The 13,163-nt window shown below is 33.7% G+C and overlaps 1 protein-coding gene across 1 annotated transcript; it reads right to left on the bottom strand.

The window, feature by feature from the left end:
• Positions 1 to 233: 233 nt before the first annotated feature.
• On the bottom strand, positions 234 to 11,921 carry Smp_070920.1 (SLAP, putative; the record flags this gene model as incomplete). The annotated part of the gene is made up of 14 exons (XM_018792276.1): positions 234 to 418; positions 804 to 872; positions 1,326 to 1,529; positions 2,072 to 2,380; positions 4,699 to 4,809; positions 5,359 to 5,451; positions 6,112 to 6,174; positions 7,402 to 7,546; positions 9,584 to 9,709; positions 10,816 to 11,127; positions 11,285 to 11,387; positions 11,418 to 11,484; positions 11,524 to 11,668; positions 11,703 to 11,921. Coding segments are annotated over 14 exons (2,151 nt in total), but the record flags the coding sequence as incomplete, so codon positions are not given.
• Positions 11,922 to 13,163: the final 1,242 nt, after the last annotated feature.

Raw genomic sequence — 13,163 nt, 5'->3', positions numbered from 1 at the left:
CAACACGAGAAAGCAATGAGTAGGACTTTCCTCACAGTGGCTGCTTACGCGTGGTCATGTGAGAGCTTTCCGAGAGGGAGAGAGGAATTTCCCCACCCTCGTCCGTACCAGGGTATTTAGGGATTACTGAAAAGAAGTGTTTAAAACAGTACAGGTTACTATTGTTTTACCGTAAATAGTAAGCACAAATTTGTATATCTGGTGAAGAGGAAAAAGTGGACGGTACTCACTTGTTTCGATAAATTATCACGTTCAAGTAACAATTCATTAGCTTCTGCTTGTGCTCTTCTGGTTTCAGATATTAGACGATGATGATCAGCACGACTTGTCGCTACATCGGTTTCAATTACAGCGATTCGACTTTTTAGTGCATCGCATTCTCCTCGAACCAATAACAGTAACTCTGCTTTAGCGGCATCTACATTTCAAATAAACAAGTAAAAGTACACTTATATCATATAAACTATTAGATTAAAATGTTTTGAAACTTACTTTAACAAGTAACCATAGGAAAAGTAATTTCGCATAGAATAACAACATAATAACAGTATCTTACAAAATACTGTGAACATATGAATAGAAACTAATTGAAAGCAAACACCCAATTGTATATACATTAAATAAACATGATTGATAAACTTGCTTAAACGTAAAGCCAAATTACAAAAAATAAACAACTACTTTGTATTTTACAAATATTCAACACGAATTTTCAATATTGACAATATTACATTAACAAATTAGTTATTATCATGACTAATTGAATAATCACTTGGACAGAGACAACAAACTTAAAAACTCACCTTGTTTTCTTAAATCTTCAGTTAATTGTTTATATGTTTCAATCTCATTCGCGGATTCCATTAGCTCATCTTAAAAAAAACACATAGATAGTAGGTTTAAAAGAAAATTAGAATGATATTTAATTACACAAAAAATAACTATATATTTATATCTCTTTTTAATATACAATGAAATTTTTCGAAATAAAGTGACATACAATAAAACGATATCGTATGAATTATTTAACATTTTTATAGCTAATTTCCTAGTGGACATAACCAATGAAGTATTAGAGACTATAGATAGAAATAAAGCTGTAATTCACATCGTGTGACATAAATAAAACTGGGAAATTATGTACATGTATACTAAGCTCTGAAATACACTGGATTAAGACTTACTGATAGATAACTGTTTATACTACAGTAGGGAAACCTATGTCAGTAGGGTTAACTTACTGAGCGGATATAATGAAGTCCAGTTTTAGAGCATCTTATCATTAGAGATCACAATAATACTTAATGATCACAAACAATACTCACTGTGTAGTTTTGAAAGTTCCTCATCTGTATGCGAATCTTTATCCATACCGCTTGCTTGCAAATGATTAATTTCAACTTTCTGGTTGGCTGTCTCATCCACTTCAGTAGATTGAATATGATCGGTAAGTGTTTCTGTTCCTAGACTAACATCCATTTTCGTTACATGAGTGGTCCTGAATTCAGCCGGAGGTATACACAAATCATCTGAAAAGATAGTAGTGAAGAACAATTATAGGATTATAGTTATTAATCTGGGACTCAGCAGTAAACGCTTACAACCTGTATTACTAAGAACTGAACCCATGACCACTAGGTATCAGGTGAGCCTATTACCTCAAGAATACTAAATCGGAATCCAACTGTCTACATTTCAACTTCTACTCAATCCATGTCATAAGCGCAAAGATTATTCATAGTTATCGGTTATATATCTCAAGTTTGACATGGTTAAGGTCACTAGAACTCCTGGAGACTAGTCACGATGTTAGTCACTAGTGTGTAGATAGTTATTCCTTAGTGTCAGTTAGTGTGGTGAACAAATAGTACACAGGATAACAATTAATTATCCTACTACTATAACAAAAATTGTTTGCTGTTTAACTTAAATTCGGAAACCTTTTTGTAACCATAAGACCATAAGAAAGAATTTAATTTCATGAGTAGAATATGCACATCAGTTTGTTCAAATAAATAGTGATGAATCAGAATACAGTGATTTACTGATATAAAACACATTAAAAACTTACGGTGAATATTGAAAATATCAGCATTATCATGAGCATTCGGTAGTAAACACAGTGAATTTAAATCAGCACCTACACGACGTTGAAGATTGGCAACTAAAGTAGCATACTCTGTTGCACGCTGTAGGGCAGTTTCGAAATTATTTTCTTTACAATTAACAGCATCCAGTCGTTTCAATGAATTTTTATCAGGATCAACAGTATCAATAGACTCAAAAGAATCAATTTTGTTTGTAGCTGAGTCAGAATTCACCGGTAAGGAAAGAGTTGATTCATTTGACCTTTTAATCTTGGCCAAAATACTTAATTCATCTAAATGAATAAATTGTAAAGCGTTTTTTTTAAGTGAAATGATAAAAACTAAAGGACAAACCACAAAATTTACCTATTAGTAGGTTTATAAAAAAACCAAAAGGTGGCAACAAGAAATGATCATATAGTGATGTGTGGGCGAGAATGATAATGATTAGTTGTTTGCTTAGTCAGACTAGTAGATAGTCTGACAGGTACTAGACGAGTTAAATATTCTTATCCTTATTAATACTGTGATTGTTGTCGGTTCTTGGTGTGGAAATATATCTACGTTCTAGTCAGGCTAATCACATGTTCTTGACCTGAGTTGTGTTGAAGTCCTGTAGAACAGACACTGGGAGGGTATCTAAGATAGATACTCGTCTAAGGCAAATTAGTGTCACATTTATGTAGACGAGGAAAACCGAGCGTTATAACAAATAGTTGCTATGCTTGGAGAGATAACGAGTTTACCTAGTCTGAGAACGGAACGATGATTCACAATGACCAATAAGCTAGCTATTCCGATACGTCCCAGCCCCGCTAACTAGAGAGAGAAATCCAGGTTCAAATAAGGAAATATATCCCACAAGCAGCCAGAAGCACGAACAACCACAATAAACACAAACAAAGCGTATATATACAGCATTAAAATGTCCTTGGGAAACGTTACAAAATAGCATACTAAAAGAGACAACGAACTAATAGCATTTAAGGTCCTCTCAAGTGGGAAATACGACATGAAGGTGAAAATGAGTTCTTTTGGCGAGGAAACAAGAAGTTCAAATTTCTAGAATAGAATTACAAAAATAAGGCATTTACCAAGTGAATTCTGGGGATCTAACATCCCCAACAATAATGTCAAGCATTTATTTTACTGTTGAATTCATAGTTAAAAATGACTTCGATTTATAATGTTTAATTATAATACAGCTCAAGATAATCTACACGTGACATATCTAACAAAGTAGATCTACATAAATATCTACTTCATCATTACCGAAATAATATTTATGTTTATCCACACTGTTTGACATTGAAAGGTTTCTAAATATAATCCGTTTATTAAAACAAGAGTGAATGGAATTCACCAGAACGTGTAAATATATCAAGTTATTACAGTAAGAACTTAGAAGTGGTCACAAAATTATTTATCAAAGTATCCTTGTACTAGAAGGATGGACTCTTGCTGAATTAGCTTGATATTTATAATACAAAAATGATCTTCCCGCATGGTTTACGAGCTCGTCTGTTGCACATAGCTGAAGCCATCGCAATCCATATTCACAAACCGAACCTTTTGATCCAAAAGAAGTTTGTACAACCACTCTCGCTACCTTGGCCATCGGTATAGAGGAGTTTGTAGCAGAACTTTGGTAAACAAATATTTTTTCCTTCCATTTTTGTATTTTTGTATTTTACTTATTCTCTACATTCGTCTCTTGATTCTTACATAACTACTATATTACTGACCATTCATTGAAATATTTTGTTAGTTCTTTCTTCTCTTTTATATATTATGCAACTTAGCAACAACTTGATTTTCGAATAATAACTTTGATTAGTATTAATCCTTCTCTTCCAAATAATTAATGTTAGTTTATAATCGATGTGTCATTATATAATTATTACTTAACGTATCCACGCGAAAAGTGTTATTTAATTATTGTAAATCATATATACTAGTGTAGAGCCATGATGAAAAACTAATGGAAAAGAAATTTCTTCACTCGATTCGTTCCCTTTTATTTATCAAATGTCAAAATGGGAATTTTCTCTATAAAAATGATTTTAACAAGGTGGATTACCACTCTTTGGTCTATCAATAACCGTGGGGATACAAAAAAGTAAAATTTTGTAAATAGTTAATCTCGTATATAAGTAGATAAATGGTTATGTTTCGCTTCTGCACACAATTTCTATAGCTGTCTTGAGATACATATTGTCCCTAAGTTTACATTTGTTGTTGATTACAGAGAACCAAACCGAAATGTGTTGGTTAGTTGAAGACAGAGAATGTAGTAGACTCATCTAACTTTATGTTAACAAACATTGAAATAGCGATATGTTTCAATACATGATCACGAATTCCTTAAATATTAGATGAGTTTAGATTATTCCAACTATGTGCCAAAACGAATTATATTTCATTTACTATATGTAATTAGTATGAGGAAAAACCTATCGACTTCATCCTCGTTCAACTTAAAGAGTTCTATGAAGCTCTTAATCATCAACCACAAATGTGAAAGGGACAATAAACACGAAGTCCAGTTTCCCCTAAATTAGTGAAAAAAGAGGTATAATAAAGGTAAGCACTACACAGTATTTATTCATACCTTGGAGTAATTTGATCAATTGATTTGATTGATTGAAAAGCCGAATACCTTCAATTATCCGAACAGATGTATGTCCACTATGAGATTTATTATTTGTAGTGGCATGTTGCCCTAAAAAAACAAGCAGCAAAATTAAGTATCCAAACGGAAGTATACGTTGCCTAAAAAGACAGTTTTTATGTTCTTGAGAAGAACGAAACAATTGTTCTCTTCGTAAAAGTTCAAAAATCTCAGACATTAACAAGAATAATAAACTTATTCGCATTTATATGACTAATTATCAAAAGTTATCCAATCTAAGATAGATGATATTAGTCAAAATAATCGAATTCAACCATCCGAAGAAACTACAAGATATGAGTGCCATGTTTATAGAAGTCCGCTCTATTATTAGTAAATTAAGTTGGAATTTGAAATTAAGCCCGTATTAACAAAGGTCTATTTAGTTCTCTTATTACTCAAAATAAATAATCTGGAAATCTGATTATTCATGAAGAACTTGTTTTTGATGATGCTGAGTTCTTTGACCATATAAAAGTGTGCGCTATCCTAATCACGTACAATAAAACACGTAGAGAGACTATACACTATCATATTTATTAAATAAACTAAAAAAGCGGAGGGAACACTGAAACATAAACAGCATGAAATATCACTAACCTTGAATACCGCAGAAATTATCAGGTTCCGATGACTTTAATAGATCGAAATTATTTTGCATACCGAATCGTCCGTTGATATTATTTAACTTATCTAAAAAATAAGACAATGTATTCACATTACAATAAAAGCAAGCAAAGAATAAAACATCCAGAAATACATCACTGTGCAAAATTCAGGACTGGAAATGCTCAGAATGTATGTATGTTTTCAGATTTCTCATGAGTAGGAATATCTCTAGTTATTACACAATCAATAACAAACCATAATTATATAAACTCAAAATCCAAGTTCGGATTGCTTAAATTATTTTGAACAAATTTTTCATGACGCACCAACATCAACCGAAGAACCATTTAAAATAAAACTATGGAGCGTATAAAGCTATTTCGCCCTAGTGAAGTACTAACTAATAAAGAGATTGCATTGAACCAAAAGCCTTCAGGGGCGACCGACAGCACACTATTCTATCACTAACTTGTAATCCAAAAAATACATCCTACATTTCATTTAATTTGTGATAATTCACAATCCTTATCTAATACACTCAGTCAGTTACTGTCCGACTGTCAACAACGTTAACTTAACAAACAACGGAGCTCTACTAAAGCCACTAAATTTAACTTGATCATACTGCTGTATTTTTCAACGTCTATTTGTACCGAATCTTCTGTAGCAAAAATAGATAAATGAACAGATAGGTAATGTGAGCCGTTTATGAGCATAAATCCAGCAAGAAAAAAATAAACTTACCATCATGATTCTCAGCGATTTTCGAAATACCATTGTCTAAACCATTCATAAGAATGTTTGCATCTGAAAATAAAGTTTGAAATTAAAAAATCTAATGACCTCAAATTTGTATTGTTGCAGTCAACCACAAATTCACATACAATTTATATATTTATTTCAATCTTAATATTCAGATACTGAGTCAGGGAAGTGGGCTTAGTCGAGAAATGTCTACCAACGATTCATCAAGTCAGGATATCTGATTGACGAGTCAACATTTCCAATGATGATGAGTTTTAATTATGCACGGAAATTAAAGTGTTGAGGACTCTTTATGGGGATGACACGATTCTGTTGGTGAAAACATTGAATGTATGAGAACTTTCGGTTTCTGACTATTGATTCACTATCAGGATGCTTCCTGATGAACTGAATTTGAAAAACTCGTTAGTGCATACGATTCTAGCAAAATGTGAAAAAACTAAGTAGTGTAAAACACAGACTTCTTAGAGCTCTCAGGAATTTCTGAATAGTAAAAACGCAGATAAAACAAGTGTACTGCCATAAATGAAGAATATTTTGAAGGGAACAGTTATGATGAATCCTATAATTTGTAAAAACCAAATTCATCCAACTTCAGTTTGCGTATCTGTTGGACAGACTGTGTAAACAGACATAACAGAATTCTGTGCTGTTAGTAATTTGTACAATAACTATTTTCGAAAAAAGTAAAACACGAGATAGGGATGAATAATCTCGAAATGATGATTATATATACATCACTAATCAGGTAAGTAATTTGCATAAACGATGGAGTATTAACGATCGCAAATCATAAATAATGAACCGACCTACCTACACTATTAATTCGGTTAACGCTTTGTATGCATTAAAATATTGTAAACTTCCTTACTGTGAAAAGTCGGGAAATACTTAGAGATTTTTAACTATGAACTTATCAGTGATATGGCTGAATTTTTAGTTTTGGTATTAAGTTATTTTATATCAAACTAAACAGGATAATATTATTTTGTCCTTAAAAACACTTATTGAACATTCAAACTCCACTTTATCTGTTACTATAATAGTTTGACTGAAGTTATATGAACGATTTAGGATATACGTAAGTCCGGTTAAATTAATCATAAACCATAGGATTCAAATCTGGAAATTTTTAGTTACCCGAAAAATGTTTTTTAGGAAAAGTCATTAAAGATATGAGTCATTCTTATTTATCTTAGATTTTAAATAAAATCGAACAGCTAGTTCCATTTAATAAGAAAAAAGAACATCATTACTGAGGATCCTTACCATCACCGTTATGATTATCATGGGCTTGTCTATTATTTGTTCTATGGTCAGAATATAAAAACTGGTCGAAAACTTTTCCAGGCACTTTTTCATCTTTAAGTTGGTCAGTTTCGACCTTCACATCAGATTTTTCGATGTTGCTTTCCTGAATTCGAATAAAATCAAAATAACATGAAAATATGATTTTGACAATCGGTTAGCAAACAAACTAATTGCTTATTTGACGTTAAAAACCGTTCGTGATTTATCAAATAACTCGAATACATAATGGATAATTATAAAACACTGAATAAATGCAGAGCATAAAATACCTATATGTTCCCATTCTAGACTGTATAATAGACATTTATTCGAGCTTACATTATCATTTAGCTGTCTAGGTCAAATTAAGTAAAAAGCAACATTAAGGGTCCATATGATTAGTGATAGAAATATTTAAACAAAGTTAGCTACGAAGTGATTTGTCAGTACATGAATTGTACTTAAATCTCTAGAATTTACTGAAAAGAAAATGTCAGATTTTACAACACAAGTAAAAACACGTGAAGGATTGTGAGATAAACGAAATTTGATGAATTAAAAAAAATGATAATCATGTAATCGATCAGAAATAAGCAAAGTAGTTTTTAGATAAACAATTGTTGGTAAGGTGAAAACATTATACATTCCAGAAATAGTTTATTGTGTGATTACATTTAGATGCATGAACCAGAGACCGATTAAGATACAACTCGACATACCTTTACAATGATAACAATAGGAACTCATAGAACTAACAACTGTTTCCAGTCAAAGCAAAAATGAATGTCTGATAGTGGCTTCAAGTCAAACACTTTTTTCCAAATGGTGTTAATGACTGAAATATAAATACTAGCAAAAAGAAAGGTGAAACTATCCACACTAAAAGAGCTAGACGATAGATACATAAATCAAAACAGTTCATGATTTGTATATTCTTAACATTATATCTAAGTATTAAGAATGCTATTTAGGGTGTTTGCGCTGAAACTGCCTTTAGTAAAAAGTGATACTATATTCATTAATCTGATTTATTAAAACAAAGTTAATGTCTCTTGTTTACATTAAACAAATTACGTTTGACTAGGACAATGGAAAGATGTCTCGTCGACATGTACAGCGCCGAGGGGACTTACGACTAAAATACTAGTTCAATAAGGTGTCCAAATGTCCAATGCTGGTTGGGGTAGTATTACGTTGGTAGGAAGCTAGGGTGATCAAATCAAAACGTACCATCAGTCTATGAAATCAGTGACAGTTGGCTCTGAGTATTTTTATGAGCAGACTACTAGTTCGGAGTAAAGACGGTTGTTGTCGGAGACGTCGGGCTGCATGGCTGAGAATTGGTTATAGTGGCGTAGATCTATTTACTCACTTCTTTCGTGAAGATCTGAGCTTCAAAATAATTTTATATCTTATATTCCGTAAATTTATTCTCCATGGCTATTCTTTTTTTACTGTCACCGATACTACTCTGATACTCACCTCATTGAGATGTGGTGTGGAAACTTTAATTGATGAATGTGCCAAGGCCCATGATGCTCAGGATTGACTGATTGGCGGTGTATAAATTATGTTTATCAAATCAAGATGTATTTTACATGGATTTATTCAAAAACAACAAGGCAAACATTTGACTGTTATTATCGTTGCTGAACCAAATAAAGTTACATCGATCCGAGTCCAGACTCATTTTTAACTTATTTATTTTTATCCTGAGAAATATCAACAGAACAAAGTAGGACCTTGATTACACACAGGTACTACCTAAACACAATAGTACTGCTTACTTTTTGGATTACAGATTTATATTATCAGACTCGATTACTTCAAAGTTTGACTCTTACTCCAGAAGTGTTGACTTAATACCTGAAAACTTTACAACCGTACAACCACGAAAAGTAGTTTGTTGTAAAATATTTCTCAATTTATATTATCAATAGACACTAATTAAGTCTAGCTATCATGAAAGTAAATCAGGATTCATGAGGATCATTTTTGAAAGAAATTCCAGTGTTAGTTAACTTATTGACTTTTATAAACAATAACATGGAGTTATTCGAAAAAACAAAGCTAGTAAGCACAGATCATAAAACTTGATAAATTGATTTATAAATGCAACCAACCAATGAGGAAATAGAGCCCTGACTTTTCTAGAGCTTACCTTTGATCCCTCTGATGCCACTTGCTTCGACTCCCTATCATTCGCCAAATTCTGGTACGCCTCTTGGATATTTTCGTAGTCTTGACGAAGGCGAATGCACTCTTTTTGAGACACGGCCAAAGAATGCTACAACATGAATACATTTTTGTAGATGTGGAGAATTTATAAAAGCCAATCTATTACCACATTTAAACCCTAACAAAACAAGCTTGGTTAGTGACTTCATGCATAAATTTATACGTTAAGAATAAATGGCATTGTCTTTTTAGTATCAACACGTGGAAATAGGTGACAAATTATGTACTGTCAGGTAGAAACAGAATTATGCAATCGATAAGAACACATTGACTGAACAAGTAATTAAAATAAAATCTAAATTTTTGTATCCCCAGTAATTTTACTGCGACTGGATTTTGGTGGGCATGAAAGACTTCTGGTCGTAACTGACAACAAAACAAAACTTGGACAGGCTTTATTACCGATTTAACAAATGAAATATACACGAAGTTTGGTCGAGTGCCACACCAATAGAATCTTTAGAAATTGTATCAGACTCATATACAAGAACGTTAAAAGTTGTTCATATTCCTTTAAGAAATTACATTTAAATATAAAGTACATAAATGAATTAGTCTTCATCAGTTGAATATCTTTGATTGGTTCGATGAAAATTATTTGCAGTACAAAATTATCTTGGAACTGATTCCTCAAACGGCACTACTTCAGGTAAAAAAAGTCAAAGCGTTTATTAATCTACATAAGCTATACTTTAAATGGAGCCACTAAGGTATATATACCCCGGTTGCTAGAGCCGGGTTCGAATTTGTGACTTAATCAGTGAAAGATGAGTAAATGAACGACTGAATCTTATATGCACGCCCACTAATAATCGACTTAAAATTGATTCACAGTTCACCGTTGTCACTAAATAACTTACGTGATACATCCCGTTCCAAAGTCTAATGCAACTAAAGATAGTTGCTCGAAGATCCTATAGTATTTATGATACTCCTGACTGATAGGGATATCAAGAGTATGACATTTAAGAAGAACTCATCATATTTACGTTTAGTCTTCCAAAGGTTACTGTGATTGAAAAATTCATGGATCTTTGGAGAGAACTCGAGTGATGGGTTCTTCTAGTCTCGGAACGAGGAAAAACAAGTTTAGTCATTAGTTCTTAATGCTCGTTCGACTGAAATGTACACATGACTAAAATAACATGAACGTACCTCAAGATCTGTAGCTTTGCTAAAAACTTCGGCTTTTTCGTTTAACAGACGTTCCAACATTATTTTACTGGCTTTCTCAAGATTAAATTTTTCTTCCAGAGCCTGCATTAGATGCGACTGTAACGAATTCTCGGGCAGATCCTTGAAACAATAAAAAATATCACAAACCCGAAGCATATAAGTATGTATGCAAAATCCAAAACTAACATTAAAAAGCATGGTTGTGAACAGGCTACTCACTTGCTTCAATAAGGAGAGTTGAGTTTCATAGAGACTTAGCTTCTCCAAAAGTCGATCTTCATCCACCATAGCCTAAGTAATAGAATGACGGAACGTTTAGACCTACTTGCCAACCAGCCTCAGAAATTTCTTGTGCCTCTTGTAAGAGCCGTTTGATAGACTCAAGTTTTGTGTCCAGAACTTGCTCTCGGAATAAAGCCTCCTGAAAACCAGTAGTCAATGTCTAAACAAGAAAACATACGCTAATGTAATGTGTGAAGCGGAACATTTGTTCAGTATGGAGTGTCTCGATACCAGTCAAAACATCATTATTACTGACATAGTCAACGCTACTAAGCAAATAAAACTAATAATTTATTTACCTTTGTTTTGCTTCTGCTCCATTGGGATGATACAAAGCAACTTGAGCTATGATGCAGCCGTGAGTTGCTAAGGTCAAATAAATATAAGCAATGAAATATAAATTACTATCATGTTCAACGACATCTACTCCGAAACGAATTATATCACCGGAAAATATCTCACGGTCAGCAAAATCTTCGTCATTTTTTTTTACTATTCTTGTGTTATTGACGAAAGTTCCATTGCTACTATTTGTATCACGCAACCAAAACTGTAAATGAGATTAAAAGTATTCGAAAACATACCCGATCCCCTTTGTGCCATATCAATGCATGACTTCTTGACAAGACTTTGCAGTCAAAGATAGCATTGTTTTTCGTAGGTTTGGCGCGGGCCACTGAACGTCCAACTTTGATAATCTCATTTAGTATAATTATGCGGTCCTGAAAAGGATGTGAATCTCGCTGACAGGTAAGGACCAACACTGGCTGCTCTTCACGTTGACTAATGAGGCTTCCTGACATTGAACAGGACACGCAGAATTATTGGAGTAGCTACCAAATAAGAATTATTTATTTTAGTTATTGTGTGAAAGCAGCACGAAACTGTTAGTTTTTAAAATAACATCGCAATACAGAATTGGCAAGCGAATGAACAGGATCAAATACCAAAAAGAGTTCCACGAGAATTTCATGGAACTACCCCATGTGCTCAATAACAGTAGTAGTTTCAAAAGCAAAAGTAAAATTAACCTGGTGTACTATTCGTTTCCCCAATGACTATCAAGTATCGACTTAGTCCTGTTTGGTGACGATGCTGACAAAATGCAGAGTCTTCTGTTAGAACTGAGTAATAATGACAGGATGTTTCGGATGCGTTTCTCCCCATTCAAATGTAAATTGTTACTCCAGGACTGGCCTGCGTCAACACCTGAACTAAGGATAGGGAGTGAAGTAGTCGAACGCGTCGACAACTTCACTTATCTTGGAAGTCTGATCAGCCCTAACGGGTTGGTGTCTGACGAAATCTCAAAAAGCTCGTCTGACTTTTGTCAACTTACATCACATATGGCGAAGACGAGATATCCGTCTATCAATTAAGGGACGAGTATACTGCGCAGCAGTTCGTTCTGTTCTACTTTACGGCTGTGAAACATGGCCATTACGAGTAGAAGATACTAGTAAGTTACTAGTATTTGACCACAGATGTCTTAGAAATATTGCTCACATCTGCTGGTATCACCGGGTAAGTAATAGTGGGGTCAGACACAGGGTATCAGGAAATGATGGTAAATCAGTTGATGAGGTCATGAATCTTCATCGACTGAGATGGTTGGGTCACGTGTTACGTATGTCTAAACAACGATTACCACGACGCGCAATGCTGACTAGTATTGATGGTTGGAAGAAAGTTAGGGGCGGCCAAACCAAAACGTGGCATCAGAGCATGAAGTCACTAACTTCTAGTCTGAGCCATGTTGGTAGATGCAGACTACCTAGTTGGGGTCCGCGTAACTATCGTAACCAATGGTTGGAGACTCTAGGTCACATGGCTCAGAATCGATCACAATGGCGTAGGTGTATACACTCTTTATCTTCCCTTAAACCTTAAGATTAAAATTGCTTCATAACGTTCTTCCTTCCTATACTGTATCCTTATATACAACCTATCTTTTATATACTACCACCACTAAATTAACTACTTCTATGACTTTGGTGTTCACCTTGTGTTAATGAGTGATGTGTGGCAACTTAGACCGATGCATA

This window comes from Schistosoma mansoni (assembly GCF_000237925.1).
Source record: "Schistosoma mansoni, WGS project CABG00000000 data, supercontig 0218, strain Puerto Rico, whole genome shotgun sequence".
NCBI lineage: Eukaryota > Metazoa > Platyhelminthes > Trematoda > Strigeidida > Schistosomatidae > Schistosoma > Schistosoma mansoni.
The sequence above is the reverse complement of the archived record's forward strand: the minus strand, read 5'-3'. Positions and strand labels throughout refer to the sequence as shown.